Here is a 23,057-nt window from a genome sequence, read left to right on the forward strand (position 1 = left end):
CTACTTCCCTGGTTAGGACTTTTTTTTTTTTTTTTTTTAATTTCCTGGTTAGGACTTTGTAGGAGAAAGTGTAATAAGCATCTCTTCTGCCCATCCCAACCACCCAAAACAAAACCAGCATCCAAGTATAACAGAGGATAGAGACATAATACAGTATCACATACAACCGATGTGTGCACGTTATGTATACCTTGAGAATTACGGTCCTCTCGTGCCGGGTGATGTTAACACTGTGGGGTTGTCCATTGGCCATGTTTCTATGATCTACATCAATGTTATAGGGCTCCCTGGTGCCGCCCAGGTTGTACCGAATCTGTAAGCTTCCTATATAAGGAAAAGAAAAGAAACTGTCATTTCTTTGCTCTTGGTTTCATTGGATGCTCAGGATTTCCCCCTTGATGCTCAGGCTTGCCCCTTTGCTGTCCGCCGATACCGTGGCTGTTCTGAATTCTGACTCACTAGTTCAATGGCATGCTGAACCAGAAGGGTTAAGAGCACTGGGCCCACAGTAGTTTACAGTCTACCAACAGTGAGCCATCAGTGACCATCATCTTCATGTTGAAGTGGCAAACGGTCTAAATGATCCAAGCTGGGACTGTGCCTGGGAAGGAGGATGAGAACATATACAATATAGGACTGTGGAGACGCCTGCAGACTGACGAAATACCATGTGAAATAAAAAATAAATGCAGGATGCAGAGATGGTCTCACGCCATCCGCAAAGTGTGACATTCGGCACATGAAAGAATCATGAGGATACAATATTAAAAATAAACATAATTTACAAAAGATAAATACATGGGAGTTGGGGTGGCTTCATTGAGACCAAGAAAACAAAAAATTTTATTCTAGATTAGAGACTGCATCAATCTGAATGCAAATCAAAGGAAAGATGGACTTCCCGGGCCCTCGAGTCCTCACTGCCCCTCCACTCCAGCTCACTTGGCCTCAACCAATTATTCTGTTTTTCTCTCCATCGTGCTTCTCCCCAGTAATGACAGACAATATTCAAAAAGACTGAGGGACGGGCGCCTGGGTGGCTCAGTTGGTTAAGCGACTGCCTTCGGCTCAGGTCATGATCCTGGAGTCCCGGGATCGAGTCCCGCATCGGGCTCCCTGCTCGGCAGGGGGTCTGCTTCTCCCTCTGACCCTCTTCCCTCTCGTGCTCTCTGTCTCTCATTCTCTCTCTCTCAAATAAATAAATAAAATCTTAAAAAAAAAAAAAAAAGACTGAGGGACGCCTGGGTGGCTCAGTCGTTAAGCGTCTGCCTTTGGCTCAGGTCATGGTCCCAGGACTCTGGGATCGAGCCCTGCATCGGGCTCCTTGCTCGGCGGGAAGCTTGCTTCTCCCTCTCCCACTCCCCCTGCTTGTGTTCCCTCTCTCGCTGTCTCTCTCCCTCTCTCTGTCAAATAAATAAATAAAATCTTTAAAAAAAAAAGACTGATATAATATTCTAGATCCTGCTGTTAATTAATCTGCACAGCAAACATAACTTGTATTTCTTATTTATGATTTTTAAAGACATCAATTTTTTATCTCATTTTTAACTGAAATTGGAATCTTCATGTTAATAGTCTTTGACATCCCCTAGCTTGAAGACGGAGCCAGCCACCTAGCAAGAGTCTGGCCAACTGTAAATCATCTCACACGGTCTTTGTTGCCTCTTTCCTTTTCCTTCTTGAGGAACAAAACGGATAAACTGATTTTTAAGTCGTGAAATAAAATACGATAATTAAAACTTTGAAAGTAAACAGAAAGAAAAAAAAAGAGAAAGAAAGAAAAGAAAGTCACCGGAAATCCCACCATCAAGAGATAACTACTCTAAATATTTGGCAGCGTCTTTTCCCAGAAATTGATCATGTCTGTACATATCCATATGTACACAAATAAATGCAACAGTTTCTAAATGCTGCCCTCCCTTACTTAGGCATTGTAGCGTTACACAGGTGGTTTAAATATTCTACACAGGTGGTTTAAATATTCGACCGTGTCCTTGGAATTGAGCAGCATACATGAGATTAATAAAAAATTAACTGTATTTCCTAATTTCGCTTTCTGAGCAAATTTGACAAACCTTCCCTGTTTCTGAGTTTTACCTAAGTATTTTATCCTAGATTTGTTTGCTTATAGCATTTTGACCAAGCACTGCTGATTTTCACCTCCTAGGTGTGTCTGAATTCACATACTCTCGTCCAACTCCATCAAAGCACAGGCATCCTCTGGCCCCGGGGGTACCCTGGGTGGATCCCAGGGGAGCCCTGCTCCTGGTGGATGCAGCTCCACGCGGAGCTGGCCGGTCTTGGTGCCTCTGTGCTGACCGTGCAGTTTCAGGGACCTGACGGCCACCACCTGAACCTCACCTGCGTGGTCTTCTGCCTGGACCACCTGATCCGAATCCGTTTCTCCTTAACAATGATTCCTCTTGGCCTCATTTCATTGTTAGCTGAGTCCCCTCTTTCTCTGCTCCTTCCTCACTCCCAATCCCATTAAAGGAGAGGTCTTACTAGCACTTCAAATACATCACATGCAAAAACCCAACTCTTGGCCTTTCCCCCCCAAAAGTATTCCATCTCAATTTTCCACATTTCAGTTAATGGCTACTTCAACCTTCAGGCTATTCCTGCCAAAAGCCCTGCCTCCCCTCTTACTCCTATATTACATACACGATCTGTCAGCAGCTCTCCTTGGCTCTATCTTTAAAATACACCCCAACACTTACTTCTTTTTATCACCTCCATTTCTACCCCCTAGACCAAGCCCCCACCGTCATTTGCCTGGATTACTAGACCCACCTCCATACTAACAAATCTCCCCCCTACCTCAACCCAGCCTCTGCCCCCACATACCCAGACCCTTCACAGAGGGCAGTCAGACTGATCCGCTGTTCAGAACCCTCCATGGCTTCCCCTCTCAACCAAAGTAAAAATCAAAGTCTGCATAATGGCTCACCAGGCCCTATATGATCTTGCCCTATTATCTCTGACATAATCTCTTATTCTCCTCCTTGCTAACTCCTCACCAGTCCAACTTAGCCTCATTGCTGTTTCCTCAGAAGCCAGCATGTTCCTGCCTCAGGACCTTTGCATTGGCTGGCTCTTCTGTCTAGGATGCTCAGTCCCCAGTATTCTGCATGGAGGACTCCTCACCCACTTTAGGTCTTTGTTTAAATGTCTTCTCAGTGATTATTTCTGCGACTTCCTCATTAAAAGAAGAATTTACCCAATCCTTTCCCTTGGCCAGGTCTTCCCTTTTCTGCCTTATTTTTCCCCCATGAGAGTAATAATTTTTGTTTATATTCTCTGTACTTTATTCCCAATTCCTAGAATATGCCCAATACTTAGTAGTTGCTGAAAAAATACATCTGTTGAATGAATGAATGATAGTCTCCCTGCTTCTGTGCTTTTTTCCTTGCAGACATATTTCTTCAAAATGCATAATTGATGATTTCACTGGTTCACTAAAAACTCTTCAAAGCCTTCCAGTTGCTCCTAGGATGAAGACATACATTCTTAGTATAGTGTATGATGCCTTGTCTGATCTGAGTTCTGCCTGTTATGTTATTTGCAAATGATGCCATTTACTATCTCACTTTTTACATTCAAGCTACCTTGGACTTCTGTTATCCGCTAGAAAATACAATTCTTCTTTCTACCCCAGGACCTTTGAATATGCTGCTCTCTTTTTCTGAGCTGCTTCTTTCCCCGACCCTCAGTGTTCTACCCTATTTTTTCCCTTTACCCTAACAGCATTAAAAACAATCTATTATTTGGGACTGAACAGGAGATGATTAGATAGTCGTTTGGTTACATGCAGAAGAACAAGTTGACTGTCTTGAGTTTTTATTCCCTCCTCGTGCTTGGACCGTGTATAATCACAGCCAGTTCTCTTGAATATACAGCTGTATTCATTCATCATTTATTTACTCATTTCTTCAGAACACATTTATTCAGTGCTCATGAAAAGCACTGTTGAATCCGATTTTTCAAGACCTGAATGTGGGCTGTCTGGCTGGCTAGCTGTGCAGGGTCCACCTCTAAGACACACGTCCATCTCTAACCCCTTGTGTCTGGCCCTGGGGATACAAAGAGAAGAAAGAGCAGGCCCCGGCTTTGAGGGCTAGAGGTCAGAGGAAATGGTCATCATGCAAAAAAAACCCAGACCTTTTCCTCCCTACTGTCTTTGTCATTGCTCCTGTTATGTTCCCCAGCTCATTAAAATCAGTATTAAGCTGTTTTCAGTATTTTTTCTCTTTTCTGGCTTTCTTTCTTTGTAAACGTGATTTAAAAATTCTGTAACTGCCTCACTTAATGGCAACTGCAATGATTTGCTTTGAGAAAACAGACGAGTTGGAATGTTAAATTTATATGTAGTGGATATCCATAAACAGTAATGGCAATTTTCTTGAATAATAAAATTTAAATGATATATTTATTCCTTTCAAATAATAGTACACGAGAACCACTAAATGATGGTCGGAGAATATTAATATTTTCCATTAATATAAAATATTATTAAAATGGAAAAATACTTCACTTCCTGCATCTCATGTTCATCTCCCAAGTGAATTAAAGCGGTTGTAAGGGACTGCTCTTTTATTGGCTGCAGCAAATAACGTGCTTAACAGATTTATTCTCTCCTAGCCTTCATCATTATCATCAGCAAACACTTACGGAGCACCTATTGTAGGCAGGAGATACAGAACTGGGGGCTTCTCATCTCACTGGGAAGACAGGGCATATTTATAACAAAGATAGATAACAATACACGAAGTGCCAAACAAATGTCATTGGAAGGAAGTGGACTAGGAGTCTAAAGTAAGGAGAAGTCATTGAAAGGAGGTGAGACTCAATCTGGATCCAGAATGAAAGGCAGGTGTTAGCGCCCGGATGAAGATGGAGCTCCTCCAGGTAAGGGAGCAGGGTGGTGGGCGGGGCACAGATGTCACGTGAGCTTGGGGAATAATGAGGAAAAGTAGGGATGTGTGGCACGCACACGGGGCAGGATGTAGATTAAATCCGTGGGCTGTGGATAGTAGTAACAGCTAACACTTCCGTAGTGTCTGCCAACACACAGACTGCATAGGGATAGGGTCGTGCTTTACACTTACTGACTCATTCCATTTTCACAACACCCCCACGAGGGAGGCGCTATTTTAACAGAAGAGGGCCCTGGGCACAGGGGGGCTAACTGCCCACAATCATGATCCCACAACCTGCACAGGGCAGAAGTAGATTCAAACCCAGACGTTCTGGTTCTACCCTCGCAGCTCTCACCTGGTGTTTTCACCCTGGAGCTTGGCAGGTTAGTGGGCTTTGGGATTTCTCCTGCACTTACTGGGAGGAGGAGAGCCCTACTAAGGCATGATGAGGGACACTGCGTATGAAGACCCTGGTGGGTAAGAGCGAGGGGGGGACGGACCGGAAGCAGGGAGAGGGATGGGTCTGAGGCGCACTGCTATTCCATAAAAGGCTAACAGGTGCCAGGAGCTGGGCGCCCCTCAGACCTCGGCAGACCCTCGGCAGGCTGGGCTGCTGGGGTCCCTGGGTTGGTGGCCTCCCAAAGACAAATGGCCTCGTCTGTTTACTCAAGTGCCATTTCAAATGTAATAACCTATGTGTGCCAGGGCAGGAACAATGTCAGGAAGCACTGAATTAGAAGATGTTTTCCAGGAGACCAGCAGTGGGAAAGAAAAGAAAGAGTACCTCCGACGGACACGGTGTGACGAGACTTTGCAGGATCTGTTTGCCTGAGTGGCCCCCCAAAGGGGAAGGATGGCACATTCGTGAACGACAGCATACTCGGGAATTCAGGTGTCTGGAGGGGGCAGCACTGGCAGAAGCAGAGGGTCTGGAGGAGGGACCAGTTTTGGGGGAACCATAATGGTGATATGGCTTTCAATATGTTAAGTTTGAGGGGTGCCAGGGCAATTAGTTAAGACTTTCTAGTTTTTAATTTTTTTCCTGATATTTTGACATAGTCCTTATTGATTTTTTTCCCCGGAATGCTTTCTTCTCATTTTTCTAACTTTAAATATCAATTAATAAAAAACGAAGTCTTTGACACATGAAAAAGTGCTCAATATCGCTCAGCATCAGGGAAATCCAAATCAAAACCTCAATGAGATACCACCTCACACCAGTCAGAATGGCTAAAATTAACAAGTCAGGAAACGACAGATGTTGGCGGGGATGCGGAGAAAGGGGGACCCTCCTACACTGTTGGTGGGAATGCAAGCTGGTGCAGCCACTCTGGAAAACTGTATGGAGGTTCCTCAAAAAGTTGAAAATAGAGCTACCATATGATCCAGCCATTGCACTACTGGGTATTTACCCCAAAGATACAAATGTAGGGATCTGAAGGGGTACGTGCACCCCGATGTTTATAGCAGCAATGTCCACAATAGCCAAACTGTGGAAAGAGCCAAGATGTCCATCGACAGATGAATGGATAAAGAAGATGTGGTCCATATATACAATGGAATATTATGCAGCCATCAAAAGGAATGAGATCTTGCCATTCGCAACAACGTGGATGGAACTGGAGGGTATTATGCTGAGCGAAATAAGTCAAACAGAGAAAGACATGTATCATATGATCTCACTGATATGAGGAATTCTTAATTGCAGGAAACAAACTGAGGGTTGCTGGAGTGGGGGGTGGGGTGGGAGGGATGGGGTGACTGGGTGATAGACACTGGGGAGGGTATGTGCTCTGGTAAGCGCTGTGAATTGTGCAAGACTGTTGAATCTCAGATCTCTACCTCTGAAACAAATAATGCAATATACGTTAAGAAAAAAAGAAGAAGAAGAAGGTAGTGGGAGGGGAAGAATGAAGGGGGGAAATCGGAGGGGTAGACGAACCATGAGAGACGATGGACTCTGAAAAACAAACTGAGGGTTCTAGAGGGGAGGAGTGTGGGAGGATGGGTTGGCCTGGTGGTGGGTATTGAGGAGGGCACGTTCTGCATGGAGCACTGGGTGTTATGCACAAACAATGAATCATGGAACACTTCATCTAGAACTAATGATGTAATGTATGGGGATTAACATAAGAATTAAAAAATAAATAAATAAATAAAAAACGAAGTCTTTGAAATGTGAAAAAAACACATTTTCATCAGCAGTTTGAAGATGGCCTTGCAAAGTTAAAAAGAAACCAACTAGTCGTGCTTTCCAAATGTGCTGAGAGTGTGCTGGAGATCTCTGCCTTATGGAAAGAGTGGTAGAGGTCTCGGGGCCTGGAATCAGACACCTGAGCTTAGAAATTCTGGTTTTGCCTCCACCAGCTGAGTGTGCAAGTCACTTACTCTCTCCATACTCCAGTTTTACCATCTGTTGACAGGGGATAAAGAATGATATCTACCTCGTGGTTGTATGGCTTGTAGGAATTAATGTGTGTGCAACATAGCACACTGTCAGGCATCATTAAATGGTAGCACCGATATGGAACTGATTACTCAAAACCCTTGCACACGATGAACGCCCATGGATACCAGCATGAGCGCTCACGGAGACGGGGCTAGGTTATGGGAACGTGAGTTACTGACATAGTTACTGATATCGGTACCAATATAGTTACCGAGTATACGGATAAAATTTAGTTGGGGACTAAATTTTAATGTGGCAGTGACTTAAGTAGTAGACAATACAGCATCTTCCGGGACATGTTCATGATGTCTCGATGAACCATATGTGAGAACCACCTCACCTTGGTGAGGGCACCGAGAGGCTGGGGCTTGTGGGTGGAGAACATCAATGGATTAAAAATCGATTTAACCTGATCCAGGAGAAGTAAACTCAACTCGTGAACTTCTGGAAAGCCGGGGTTATGTCCTTTTTTCTTCTGCTTTCTCATTGATTTTACTTAGTATCTTTTCTGATTACAACAGTGACGCTTGCTCATTGTGAGGATTTGACATTTATAAAAGAGTATTACTGAGGAGAAGCAAATCAACCAGCAAGAGGCACCTTGTGCTCATGTTATTGCTTTTTGGTTTCCATCTGTATTTTTCATACAGCTAAGCCGATATTGTATAGTCAAGGCTCTATCTTGCCTTCTTTCTTTCTTTCTTTCTTTCTTTCTTTCTTTCTTTCTTTCTTTCTTTCTTTCTTTCTTTCTTTCTTTCTTTCTTTCTTTCTTTCTTTCCTTCCTTCCTTCCTTCCTTTCTTTTCTTCCTTCCTTCCTTTCTTTCTTTCTTTTCTTCCTTCCTTCCTTCCTTCCTTCCTTCCTTCCTTCCTTCCTTTCCTTTTTGTTTTTGGTTTAATGTTGTATTACATAATTTTTTTTCTCCATGCTTTTTTCTCCATTGCTACCCACAAATATTATTCTTAATGGATACATAATATTCCTTAAAATGGTGACTCCCTCTTTTACTAACCATTTTACTACAGTTGAACTTGTAGGTCTTTCCTAATGCTTATTTTTATAAATAACACTAAGAGGAACATTCTCATGCTGCATCTTTGTCTGATTTTTGACTTATTTCTTTAGGAATAATTTCTGAAAGGAAAAATCTTAGGAAATATTCCCTCTGTTCCCAATCTTTTTAATCAACAGTGAATTGACCAGAGAAGCTTAAGAATTTACTATGTTTTAAAACTCAAGCTGACCTGGGTTTGTAATAAGAATTTTTGCTCCCACAGAAGCTAATCTTGATCTTTAAGAAGTCTTAGCTTTTTAAAGAAGTTTATACTCAGTGCAGAGCTAGGAGGTGTGGGCAATGAGAGAGAGGCTGTCTCCACATTCTCAGCCCATGTCATCTCTCTGGGAAGTGAATGAGAGAGATTTGCTCCCTGATCAACCTACACTATTCTTATGCGTGAAAAAGCGATCTTCTAAGTGTGTCAGTATTCAAATTTTCTGAGAGGAATGGCCCCCTCAGTGTTGGGCACGCTCCTGTGTTTCAGAACTGCTCAGACTTCTCTTAAAGGTCGTAAGCGCACTTGTCTATTTTCACAACAAGACACTGATTTTAGTCTCACTCTGACCCTCTCGCGCTCCATGCATATTTGGAGATCACGATGGTCCCAGACATTCAAGTGTAAATATGCTCCTGCTTTAACCAACCCTTACGCCAGGGATATATTTTATGAACGTAAAATTCTGAGAGGGCTTAGGAATGAAAACATCTCTGGTTTTCTATTTCTATTGAAAGCTACATATGTTCTGTAGGAACCTACTGATACGTTATCATAAATCAGGATAACTCATTGGTTTATGTTAAATGAATTTTACTACTTCAGAGCCCATCTCTATTTAGTACAGCAGTGCATGTATTCATTTGACGGGAATAAAAAAATCATCGTTATACATACGAAGCAATCTCATATTCGTGTAATACTAATACGCTTCCCATAAAGAACTTGACGTGCCTGAGCAACATTACTACCATGACACATTACTACCTGCTAGGAGGCACTCAACTGACAAGTAGCTTTTTTGGCTCCTACTCATGTAGAGAAATGAGGTTCAAAGTATTCGGATGACTTGCTCAACGTCCTGGGGAAAATAAAGGACAAGACCAGAGCAATCCAGACCTTCTAGAACATTCTGTTCACCCAACATTAAATAGCAGAGGCTAGGCATCCTTGTCCTTACCGGCAGGTTTGATGAGAACGGCCAGGAAGTCTGTTGTGAAGGAGCTGACGTAGAGGAGAATGCAGGGCGCCTTGGAGGTACTGAAGCTGAAGTGGATCCCCTCATGGGCCAGATCGGGAGGGGCGCTCTGCTGATCAGGGGAGCTGTCTGACCGGCCGCCCGATTCTTTGCCACTGACCCCCGGTGCCTGGAAGTTGTACCGTAGCCACATTCCCTCTTCAAAAAATGCGCCAACATCTGTTGAAACGAAAAGGCTGGAGGTAATTGACAAATGAAGGGAAATCGGATGCTGATACTGCCAACACTTTAAAGTTGGGTAGATGGTTAATTTTGTTGTTCAGGGAAGGCAGGTCCTGCCTCCAGGAGGGGATCAGATGGGGCTACTTTCTATAGAGATGGGCCTTATTTCATCAACATGGATCATCTACCAAAAAAAAAAAAGCATGTAATAGAGCATGGAGATTTGTAAATTAAAAAAATATATTAATAAAAATTAAGAAACTGAAATCATACCAGAAAGAATTTGCATGTACAGGGCTTAGGCCAAATAAATCTAGGTTGAAGAGGTACCCTGAAAATAAAGGCAGTGGTTTATCACAAATACCAATTTAAGGAGCTCACGGGTTGTTCTGGATGTTTGCATGGGAGAGCCCTCGACAAGTCCCTTTGGGCTTTGGGGACAGTGCTTAAAATCATAAGATGTGAAGTTTGAGAGGACTGGGTTCAAATATGACCATTAATTAATTACTGTGTGGCTTTATAGGAAGTTATTTAACCAATTGCTTTAGGCCTCAGTATTTCATAGGTGAAAAGGAGAAAATAAAAGATAATATGAAATGATCAGCACCAAGGAAATAGTACCTATTATTATTATTATTATTATTGGTATTATTATGAAATTAGAAGAACAGTCACTAACCCTTCATTGGTCTCTGTCGACGGTCTACTCATTGCTAATTGGTTCCTTTTTTTTTTTTTTAAGATTTTTAAAAATTTTTTTGAGAGAGAGAGAGAGCATGAGTGGGGGCAAGGGGCAGAGAGAGAAGCAGACTCTCTGCTGAGTAGGGAGCACAATGCAGGGCTCGATCCCAGGACCCCGAGATCATGACCCAAGCTGAAGGCAGACGTCCAACCGACTGAGCCACCCATGTACCCGCTAATTGGTTCCTAATCACTTCCTGGCAGACCAGCTCCTCTGTTGATTCTCCCATTGTTAAATTACCTCCTACCTCAGCACAAAAGGCTGAGGTTCCCTATCAAGCTTTGTTTGGTCTTCCCAGTTACCGTTCCTTTGCCCTCTGCAGCTGCCCTTCTGGAAGGCTTTCTCAAACTTCATTGCCTGTGGATTGGGTTATGCTCACACAACACTTGACATCCACTAGATCAACACTATGCAGAATATATTTTGGGAAACACAGCATTATGTTGTCATTAAAAGGAGAGGACAAATCCAAAAGGATTTTTACACCTGGAAATTTGGAAGTTTGTTCTCGTTAAATAAGTCTCGAATAGAGTCGGCACAGCGTAGTGAATCAGGGTCTGGAATCAGGCACCTGTGGGTGGATCTGGGCTCTGTTAACCTGCTAACCGACCTGTTAACCTGTTAATCAGCCTGCAATGTGTGAGACTGTCTTACATAGTTAAGAACTGTCTTGCTCAAAATGCCAAAAGTACCTTTGATGGGAAACACATACTTAAACAATACTTAATCCACACTAGCCACTGAAGGACTCACTGGGATGTCAGACATATAAAATAATGTCACCGTCACCCTTGAGACCTTTCTGTCCAGCAGTGGGCATGGGAGGACACATGTCAACAATTTGAAGTCCTTCTGGTGAGTGTTACAGAGGTTCGCTCAGCAGGTTATGTGATAAGAACCCCCATCTCGCTGCCTGGAGGATCCTGAGTTGGCTTTCCCATGCTCTCAGCAAACATCTGTCGAGTGCCGTCTGCACGCCAGGCACTCTGCTGGGCACCGAGGTTACCATCCCTGCGCCCAAACAGCCCTTGATCTAGGGGATTCTAGGCATCATCGGAAGCAGTGTGGTGGGCGCAGGGCCAGGTAATACGGGGGCTCTGGAACACGAGGGGCACCAGCCCCATCCCCAGGGGCCGAGGAAGACATCTCGGGGGAAAGGCATGGAACCTGGGTCCCAAAGAGCCAGCGGCAGTAGCTTTGTTAAAGGTGGAAGGAAGACCAGCTTTGCAGCTGAGGGAGAAGCACACGTCAACAGTTGGAGTGGAGATGGTGCAACAGAGCATCATGCCTCGGATGAAAGTCATAGACTCTTTTTACAACATCAGTTGTTAATACAAGACTCATTAGTGCCCCACTACATTTGAGGTTGGGTGTCGAGGAAACAATGAAGGAAAAGGAGGTGATCCCTGCCCTCAGCAGCTCAGAGCCTAGTGGGACAGACGGACATTCTGTGACATCTCTGAGCTGCTGTGACGGATGGCAGGGCTGCGCGGGGGGAAATCAAGGAGAGCAGGCAGGTCCGGTCACCTGCAGCAGACATGCCAAGGGGTTCCCTTTGCCACAGAAAGGGTCTCCCAGAGGATGAGGGGTCATTATCTGAGAACCTGTTTGGGCCATGCAGGAGAGAAAAGATGGGTCTGGCACCTGGAGGGAGCAGGGAGAAAGGCTCGAGATCCAGGCCAGAGTCCGAACAAGCCAGAGGCAGACAGAAAGGGACAAGGTATAGGACGAGATAAACGTGTGTGGCACTTGAAACTCAAGATCAAGGCACGAAGAACCTGGGCCTACGGAGGGGTTCTGGGCAGCAAAGGCCGAGGAAGCAGGTAAAGCCTGGAGGCCCCAGGCACCTAGTTGCCACACATCGCCAGCAAGATCCTGGGCTTCCCTGAGCCAGACTCTCTCCAGTCACTGCACTTCCAGAGCGGGGGCCCAACCAAGTCCCTGATAACGTTTCTCCGTAAAAATGCTGGTCCCCAGGCCTAGCTCCGGAATTTAGCTCAGAGGGCCTGACTCAGAGGGTCTTGAGAATCAGCATGCATAACAGACTCCCAGACCATGCTGGTGCACCCAGGAGTCTGAGATCCTGGGAGCCAAAGCCAAGGGGGGAGAGCGCAGCTGGCGGAGCAGTAGCCGAGTGGGCGTCGGGCCGAGAGAGGACGCACTTTTCAGCTCCAGTGGCGTCCGCCCTTCCAAGGCAGATCATGAAGAGAAATTCAGAAAGTGAAGGATTTTAGATAAATCAAAAAATATGCCACTGAGAATACTTTTGGTGTGTTTTAGAGTCATCGTTATAAAGCTTTATGGATTCATGTCAGTTTTGGAGGAAGGAAAATACCATGCTTAAAAGTGTTATTCTGAAACCACATCATAAACCAACTGTTAAACCAGGGCCTGGGAGTGCTGTGAACCATTTCAGTTTCGAAGTGGCATATTTATAGCCATCATTTCAGTGTTTCAGGCAGCTTTAAGGAAATGCCAAATCAGGCTGTGTAATATCATTTAGGAAAGGAATACTCCCATCCCTCCTGAAGGAATAACTAAAATTAACACTAATTTAACAAGCCCCAAATAACATCTTTTCCCTCATTGGATGATCAAAATTATTGATGTAGAATGCTAAGATAGGATAGCTTAAGTTTTAGGATTTCATTTTTTGGATTAAAAAATGATAAATTTGGAGTTTCGTTATTCTAAGATGTATTACAAAAGAGATTTATGGAATTATATCATGTTTCCCCAGATTCCGAGCCACAGTCTGCCACCTGGAGATTCAGGATCGTAAGGATGCCAGGAACCTTGAGGCAGGCAAGCAACCTCATCGTAATCATTTCTTGGTTCTTGAAATGGACCCCTGATTGACAAAAAGAAGTGTGCAAATATTTGGAATAAAATCCACAAACTGTCCATTCCAGAATAATACCATAGAGATATTCTTGCCCTCTTCTGACCAAGTCCCTGATGTTTACCATGGAGAAGCAAATAGCTGGTACTCACCCCGTTATTAAATTGCTCCTCATCTCTTCCTCCTAACGCTCAATAATTCCATTTCTTTTTGCCTTTTCGCTTAGGCTATATTTTGCAACCTCTATTTTAAAAATCAACCGGAATCTTTTCATTCTCTCACTTCCCCACAAGGACCCAGAATTGAAAGTCCCTAACCCACACAGGGGCTCTTTTCCAAAAGTTTACTTTAAAGTCAGTAACTTGCAACTTGAAATACTTCCCCAACGAAACCATGCTTTAAGTGATGGGTAGTTTGCCAGGAGAGTCCACAAATGCTGAGTAATTCTGGACGGGTCATGAAAGAGAATGGAAGAGTTGTCATCGTGCACTAGTAAATAAAACAGAAATAGCAACAACAAGAGTTAAGGTTGATTCTGAACGTGAGAATTCCAGGGAACTCTGCTCACACAAGGATTTCATCTAACTGACGTAGTGGTATGCTGGTAAATCTTAAGTAACTGGTTCTGTGCTATAAATCAGGGGAGGCCCTGATTTATAGTGTTGGCCTATTCCGCTGGTGTAAACATTCCCACCACGGCTGAGTTCAAGCTGCCAACACATCACTAAATACGGAGTTGAGAGGAGATGTTCACAGGTGATCTCCCAGCCTGTGTGAACTGCCTCCAGCGCGTGATCTCACTCAGTCACTGAGCCAGTCATTCGAGCAAACCACATGTATTGACCATAACTGGGTGGCTCAAACAACAGAAGTCTATTTTCACTGTTCTGGAGGCTCTAAGTCTAAGATGGAGGTGCCAACTGATTCCTTTCCTGGTGTGGGCTCTCCTCCTGGCTGGCAGACGGACGTGTTCTTGCTATGTACTCATATGGCAGAGAGAGAGAGAGAGGGAGAGAGAGGGAGGGAGAGAGGGAGGGAGGGAGGGAGGGAGAGAGAAAAGGGAGAGAGAACTAGATCTCTGGTCTCTTCCTTTTCTTAGAAGGACACCAAACCCATCATGGGAGCCCCACCCTCATGACTTCATCTAAACTGAAGTACCCCCCAAAGCCCCATCTCTAAATACTGTCCCACTGGGGGTTAAGGCTTCCACATAGGAATCTGGGGGAACACAAACATCCAGTCCATACCAGAAGGCTTCTTGCCTTTTCTTTTCTGCTTTAAAGAAACACTTTTAATATTGCTTACTCCCTCCTACCTTCCACAGTTCTTTTCTATCTTGTCCCAGGACCCTGGATCCTGAAAGCTCTGCACTTTATAAGAAGTTCTACAAAATCCAGGAAGAACTGCTGGGGATCGGACACTGGACTACAAGGAAACACAGACCTGAGCCCCAGCCTCAGGGTCATTCAAGCTTTTTCACAGCTGTCTTCCATTGTCCAGAATGGTCATTCTCACGAACTGCTTTTTAATGAATCTTCTAGTAAAAAAGTTAAATAAATGCTGTGGCGCTCTGATCCTAGACACCTTGGCCATCCCCCCTCAGCACATATCTTGAATCTGCATTAGACCTGGCTCCTTCCGGGGTAATCTGCAGGGCCCAGCTCTCCTTTAACTCGCTTTCTCTTGTACTCCCAAGGCCCTGCTATCCTGAAATACAACCAGTTTCTCTCCTGGCCTTACACTGGCAAAAATCTGCTTTTTATCCCCAAATGTGCCACTCTGAATTTCCCTCCTGAATTTTTTATGCTGTTTCTTTGATGTTTTCTCCCATTGACTATACTCGTTTTGGACTAACAGCACTGGGCCAGGATGGGTTAATGTTCACCTTTACTCCTTCTGTTTCCCCAGGTAGATACATATCTTTTGTAACCACTTTCCCCACACTCTCCCTAAAGGCCAGGTTACTCGCAGGTCAGTTTCTATGTAATAAGCTTCAAGTGTCTGAATCTGCACAAGGGTGAGAAAATACCGAAGAAAAATCTCTGAAGTTTGAGCCTGAATGGCGTGAGCTGCCCATGAGATAGAAGTGTAGAGTATATTACTTTAAACACATCAATAAGCTACATGATCTAGGACTTGACCGCGTGGGAGCCAGGGGGCCTCCTTGCTTGGAGTTTAAGAGCTAATAGAACTGAACAACTTTGCTCGAGTCTTAAGTGGGAAGATAGTTTGCATCCAGAATTTCCAGGGTCATGCTCCTGAAACTGTGTTAATAAGCATTACTGGAAAAAATGGCAGTCAACAGGTTAGAACGCTCTAGAAAGAGTAAGTGAGGTGAGGACTCCATTGCAGTAAGCTCCATCTGACACATGTAGTCAGGGATTAATGTGTATATGTGGAGGGCAGGAATCCAAAGGTGTGGGTTTAGTCCTGGCTTTGCCACCACCAGCTCTATGGCCCTGGTCCAGCAGGTTATTTAATTGCTGTAGGCTTTAAATCATTCCCATCTTAAAGAAATCCTCCCTTGAATATATATCTTCCTCTGGCTAGCAACCCGTCTTTTTCATACATTCTTTCTTTTTTTTTTTTTTTAAGATTTTACTTATTTATTTGAGAGAGACAGAGAGAGCGTGCAAGAGAGAGCACGAGTGTCTGGGAGGGGCAGAGGGAGAGGGAGATGCAGGCTCCCCACCGAGCAGGGAGCCTGACGTGAAGCTCAATCCCAGGACCCTGGGATCATGACCTGAGCTGAAGGCAGATGCTTAACCAAGACTGAGCCACCCAGGCACCCCCTGATTTGCAGTTTTAAACGATCATTCTGGCTGAATGGATTGGTATGAGAGGAGAGTGTTAAACCTAAATTTCATCCTTAAACTTAAATTTCATCCTTTTTCTTAAAATTTGGACTATCACTGGGTGTGTGTGTAGGGGGCTGGTCACTAGATACATTTCAGGGAATCTGTAAATCTTCTGAAACTTTGGGCAAAAACATGTACGCATTTTTCTGCGGGCAGGGTTAGTAGTTTTAATCAGATTTCATGACTTCATCCTCAACAGTTTAAGGAAAAACAAGAAAAATTAATTCGCTCAGAAATGATGCCCCGAGATGCTCCGTGTGCTTAGGCTCTGTGCTAGACGCTGCCTCCACTTCCAGGGTGGTCTTCATCACCCTCATTATCTGGCCCCGCTCCCTCCTCAGCCGCATCTCCCAATCCCCAAGTCCTCTGCCTGTGGTCTGGACAGACTGGGTTACTCGCGTTTGGCCCTTCTTCTTCCTTCCCAGCTGGCTCTCCTGCCCTTCCACTCTCATCCCTATTCGCGCTCCCGGCAGGTGTCAGCACCCCTTCCTTTCCTAAGCTCCTCCTCAAGTGCCCTCACGGCTCTTTGCTCTAACTTGAGTCTGCCAAGTGCAACCCTGTTTGCTTTTAATTTAGTAAACATTTCTTGGAACCTCACTATATGCCAGGCCCGTGCTGATAACAAAAGCAAACATGAGGACTCTGCCCTAAAGAAGTTCACAGTTGGTTGGGAGAAAAACGCATCATTAGAATACAGTCAGTGTGAGATCCAGAATAAGAGAGGAGAAAGAAGTAGCAGGAGGAGAGAAAGATCGGCTCTTTCTGTGTGGAAGTCTGGGCTTCTTCACGAAGAAGGGGACAGTGAATATGTATTTGCAAGATGTGCAGGGCGGGCAAGGCACTCTCAGTGTGGGGAAAAGCGTGGCCGAGTCGTGTTCTGGAAATGACATCAGAGCTTCGCAACCTCCGCTGTGCTTTTTAAAAAACTACCTAAGGCAAACTCTCAGAAAATCGGATTTAACTGGTCTGGGGAAAGGCCAGCCTGTTGGCATATTTCACCGTTTTCTCAGATTCCCGAGATGGGCAGCCCAGGGCGGAGCACTGCTCCTGTAGGTCGTTGGGTATGACCTGGTATGAAATGTGGGGTGATGTGTGGCCACGACCTGCCGCTGGAAAATAATGCAGGATGGAGGCTACGGAAGGTCTTGAGTTGCTTCTTTTTAAAATTTTTAGGAGAACAATATACTTTGAAGTCATTTCAGATTTACAGGAAAGTTGCAAGATTAGTACCAAGAATCATATCCTCCATATTCAGATCCCCTAACTTTTAACATTTCACCATGTTTCTGTGTGTGTGTGTTTAGGCTTCTTCATATATATATATACGAAGTATATATAGTGTATACTAAATTCTAATTCCTGAGCTGTTTAAAAGCAAGCTGGAGTGAGGAAATCGACATTAACATAACCCTATTCTCCCAATATTGTCTCATTTCTGGAAAAACAGATACACAGACACAAATATTTGTATGTACACACAAATAGTTTTGGAAAACCACTGTGAGGCTATATGTATATGGACGTATACACATATTTCCAGGTAGAAAGTTTTTTTTAAAAGCAGCAGCCAGCACAGGGGGCCCAGCTCTTTCATACTGGAAAGGGAAGAGGAGAGAGAGGGAAAGCAGATGAGGAGGTTGGAAGTTGAATGCCTTGTTTATGCATCTGGCAGTTCACTAAAATGTACGCTTTTGAGGATAAGAGTAACCTTAGCCAGGACCTGGCCTTCAGCAGAAACACAATTAATATTTATTGAATTGAGTTGAACTGAATTTGAATTTTTTTTTTTTTATACCAACACTATATTCAACTAGTTGGTCCACACTGACTTTTCTCAGTTGACATTTCTCAGTTTCATTCCTTTTGAAAAGTGGGCTTCTTGGGGCGCCTGGGTGACTCAGATGGTTAAGCGTCTGCCTTTGGCTCAGGTCATGATCTCAGGGTCCTGGGATCGAGCCCCGCATCGGGCTCCCAGCTCAGCGGGGAGCCTGCTTCTCCCTCTGCCTCTCCTCCTGCTTGTGCTCTCTCTCTCCGTCTCTCTCAAATGAATAAATAAAATCTTAAAAAAGAAAAAGTTACCCTGGAGGGTGGTAACAGGGTTACGTGTGTTTTGAAGGTTTGGGAGACTGAGGGCTATGGTTCCAATGAAGAGGACTCTTTGAAATGTCCAATAGAAATATAGTGTGAGCCACACTTGTAGTTTTAAATTCTCTTGTAGCCCTATTAAAAAAGTAAAAAAAAATACTGGGCTAATTTTCATAACATATTGCATTTAATTTAGTGTATCCAAAATATTATTCTTTCAACATGTAATCTATGTAAAAATTACTGAGACATTTTGCATTCATTTTTTTCACCCTAAGTCTTCAAAAGCCACTGAGTAGTTTATGCTGATGGCACCTCTCATTTTGAACTAAACCCAGTTCAAGTGCTCAATAGCCACACGTAGCTAGTGGCCACCATCCTGGACAGCGCAGCTAGAGAGTGCATGAAAGGAAAAAATAAAAGCATTTGCCTATTGTTGACTGTTTTTGCCAGCCCCTGGAAAGGTGGTTTCTATACGCACATTAGGATCGTCCTGGAAGTCTAACCACACAGCTGCTTATATTCTGTATCAAGCCATTCAGTTAGAATTTCTGGGAATGACTTTTGGACATGCCCAAGTGAAGGAGGACCTGAAAGGGCTTGTCTGATATACGCTTTCTACGTATCTCTTTCCAGAATCCAGGGAGGTGACACGGGGGAGATCCTGGCATTTAGGATCCTAGCTGTTTCTTTCCATCAGACATTTGAGTAATAGCTTGGAAACTGTTCCCCGTTTTGAGTTTATTTTCAAGTGATGCAATGAAAAGAGGAGGTAATTTAGCCAGAGTGATTTTATAATGTATGTCATATCATGTCACCTCCCTCTGAGCAAAAGCCAAGCCCTTGCCATGCCCGACCACACCCTACATAATCTGGGCATCTTTTCCCCATTCCCAACCCCCTCAGCTCCCTCTCCCTGTTTCCTTCCATTCTTCCCATTGCTGCTCTCTCCACTCCATCCTCAATGGCCTCCTTGTGTCCTCAGAGCACCCATATCACACCAAGTTCTAGATGAGGCTAAGATATCCATGGGCAGTGTGTGGATTGCATGGCCATCAGCCTGTCCTCCTAAATATGTCTTCTCTCAATTGAGCTTCTGCTAAGCACTAAGCAGCTGTGAGTTGAAGGTCACATTTTCTAACTAGTACCTTGAACACAAATACTCTGTGAGGCTTTAGACATCTTCTAAGACAAGGGTCAGAATGCTCTCAGGAAAAATCTGTTGTTTCACAAGGACATATCTGAAGAGATGAGCACTGCACGTTCCTATAGAGGTGGGCCCAGGGAGTATCCAGAAGTAAGAACAAAATGTCCTCAACCAGCTTTGATGGTGTGACACCACTTGGGGAGGACATTTGTGGTCGTGATCCTCACAGGGGGGACGCTGGTATTCTACGTGGGAGATTTTGAAAGGCCTGTGGTAGACATTGTCTACCTCAGCCATTAAGAAGAATCCTGAAATGCCTGAGAAGGAGTCACTTTAAAGCATGTAAGGCAATGGATAATCTACATTAGATACCTGATGATTTAAAACCTTTCTGAGATATTCTCACAGATTTTCTTTTTTTTCTTCTTGGGTAATTTTCCATTGCCAAACCTATTACCTCAAAGGCAAATCGCAATACGCTGTCCATCCCTAACCCAAGGTTTCAAAAAAATCCCCCAAAACCCAAACCATAAAAACCCAACAGAGGCTGTCATCTGCCACCCCCGGGGGTGGTGCTCTGAGTAGCAGATCACAGCCTTGGTTGCTACAGTCTTGGGTCAACCCCTTTCCAACCCAACTACCATCAAGCAGATCAGCCAGCCTGACATTGTTCCCTTAATGTGGAAGGCAGGTGTCTCCTTTTACAGCTTCTGTCAGGTCGAGATCTGTGCCAGAAAAGGATCTGTGGGTTCAGGCACCAGTGGCTCCAGCTGAAAATAACTTTTAGCTTTTCCAGAGCTTCAGGGGAGTCTCAGGTGATGCCCGCACACGTGGAACATGAAGAACTAATCTTTACTGTGCAGGACGGAGGGGAGCCTGAGACGTGACTGACATGCGTCCCGGTTTTAAATGAGCTTTTCAGGTGAGCTGTTTAAGCGGCTTTGCTCGGCTCCACCTCTTGCCATTATATTTGGTTTCGAGAGGCAGCTGGTTTTGCCGCACGGCAATAATCAGCTGAGGGCGTACGAGGAGCTATCAGAGGGTTCCAGCCCGTCAGGACTGCTGAAATACTTTCTTTTAATGTAATTTAATTTTTCTTTTTGTACGTGTGAGTTACTGCTGTGATCAGAAAAATATATCTTTGCCCCGAATGAGACATGCTCTGTCACTGGCAGTAGCTTGGATCGTTTGAACTCCAATGCTTTATTTTTGTGCATTGCTGTTCTTTGGCTGTGAAAATTGTTAAAAAGAATGGATTGACATTTTGGCTTTGTTTCTGGGACTTAAAAGAATTGTTCTAGAGAAAATTTTTCTTGTTGGGTGACTTTTTTTTTTTGTATTGCTGCAGACTTTTTAAAGGCTCTTATTTTGTTTTTGTTTTAACATATAGTTTCAGGATTATACAATACACCAGAGGTCTTGCATTGTGGGTTTTTTTTTTTTCTTTCAAGTAATCCTCCATATGTGGATAAATATGGACAATCAGGGAAGAATTTTAGAAAACCTGGGTTCTAGATCAAGAAATTCTGATAAATATCCCTATAAAAACTAGATCCAAATTATTTTAAAAATATATTTCTGGTCAGGGATACACACTTCTAGTGCTAGTACAAGTCGATGCTATTTGAAGGGAATTTATGGTAAGTTTTTCATGTGAAAGAATAATTTTTCCCTTTGTGCATATTTTATGATGTACATTAATTCAGTAGTACATGTGCAAAAATTTAAAAGGAATATGTAAATGAAGTTATATAAATTGGGACTCATGCTTAACTTTTTTTTTTTTCACTTTAGGAACGTAAGTCAAGGAGTTAGGGGGCCACACCATCTAGAAAGAGAGTCTCAGCCCCAGTGGAGCTTCTACCTGTGTCCCTCTCCTGGGCCTGGATCCTGCTGCAAGCTGTTCCACTTTCCTGAAAGAATGTGGATGTGTCCTGAAGCATATTGTCTGCCCTCTCAGTTCCAGTGACTGTCCTCTGCCCTCTGCCTCAAAGAGAAGCTCGTTACCTCTCGGAGAGGATCACAGCTCAGTGGTTAAGGGGAGGGGGGGCATTACAGCGAAGCTATGTCCAAATCTTTGCCACTTATAGGGACAACCTCAGGCAAGCTACTTCCCTTCTCTGTGTATCACTTTTCCTACTTGTAAAATGGGTTTAGTAAAACCACCTCCCTTCCTGGATTCCTCTGTAGGTGTGTCCATTAATACAAGTGGAATGCTCAGGAAGGTCCCCAGCGTGAGTGCGCTGTCATCTTCGCTGGGTCTCCCTGATCCCCACTGCAAGAAGCCAGTCACCATTCTGATCCAAAGCAGTTCCCTCTACTGACTGCTCTCTCATGGGCCCACTCTGTGCCTCCTTCCAGCCTTCCCGCCCCACCCCACTCGCTGGTCATCCCCACCCTGCTGCTGTGAACTCTCCCATGGCTGGCCACATCTGGAATCAGAAACATCTAATTATTAGTGGTTGATTTACTTCATTTGGGATTAAGGCACAAGACATTTGCATTGTACTTTCAAAATACAGTTTCCCTTGCTGGGTCTTGACGCTCAAAAACAATTTTAGGGAATTTCATTTGCGATTGCTCCTTGGGATCCTGAAATTGGTCAGCTCTGGGGAAAATTAATCTTATATGTATGTGCAAATGGGAGATTCTCCTAGAAGCTCTTTAAAAATGCTGTTTGCGCTTGTGCTTTCAATTAGTGTTTGCAAAGTTGAGAGTGACCTGGTACAATGATCAAGACAAAAGTAATTAGATTTGACAGGTCAAATGTTGATACAGGTATTTTTCGGTAGGTGTTTCTAAATTCCTGTTGCCATCTGCAGGGCACTAGGATGTGCTCTGAATGCCTGAGCTTCTGCCCTTTTTTCTCCCAATGGTCTTTGTTGTGGTTCGACTACTCAGTACTGATTTCTCAGGAAGGAGTTGCTCAGGATGCCAAAAAAATGGAAAAATGAAAGTGGTCTTCAGGTGCCTGGAACAATTTTCTGAGCCTCTCAATGACAGGATATATTAAATTCTGACTTGAATTATTTAATGAGTATCACAGCTTTGGAGTCACTTCTTCACTGTGGACTTCAGATTTAAAAAACAGGACCAAGAGCAAGAGGAAGAAAAAGTCTTTGTGATATTTCATTGCCCAAAGACACAAGCTCAAACAGGATCAATTACATGTTAGGGGGACGCTCATCTGGTTTGGAAAGCTAGTTATCGTCTGGGTTGTGAATTTGACATTGCAGGGCAGGAAACTCTGAGAGGCCAACCAAGACTCCTCTGGAAATAACTTGACCATTTTCATTGTGCTCATAAGCTGGCCTCTTGTTTTTTTACTTATTTTTCCTATTTTTCTTCTAGGGGTGGGGAGCTCACATTAAAAACAAACATTTCCATTTAAATAAAGATAAATAAATACACATTTCCAGAACTAAGAAATTCAATTGTAAAGCTGATTCTAGAAAATGCTCACTCATGAAATATTTACAAAACATCCACTATGAACCAGGCGTTGCTGGAGACAGCTCCTGTCTTGAAGGGATTTAGAGTCAGAC

At 43.9% G+C, this 23,057-nt stretch overlaps 1 protein-coding gene across 1 annotated transcript in view; it reads right to left on the reverse strand.

The window, feature by feature from the left end:
* CNTNAP2 (contactin associated protein 2) overlaps positions 1–23,057 on the reverse strand; it is a 1,911,935-nt gene that overhangs the window by 145,182 nt on the left and 1,743,696 nt on the right. Inside the window, exons 19-20 of the mRNA XM_045864107.3 lie at positions 9,599–9,835; positions 191–324 (exon numbers count right to left, since the gene is read on the reverse strand). Coding sequence (XP_045720063.1) covers positions 191–324; positions 9,599–9,835 — 371 coding nt within the window. The remainder of the gene's footprint in view (positions 1–190; positions 325–9,598; positions 9,836–23,057) is intronic.

The sequence above is a fragment of the Mirounga angustirostris genome, unplaced genomic scaffold (assembly GCF_029215605.1).
Source record: "Mirounga angustirostris isolate CCGP_5_RB_7025 unplaced genomic scaffold, mMirAng1.0.hap1 SCAF_12, whole genome shotgun sequence".
Lineage (NCBI taxonomy): Eukaryota > Metazoa > Chordata > Mammalia > Carnivora > Phocidae > Mirounga > Mirounga angustirostris.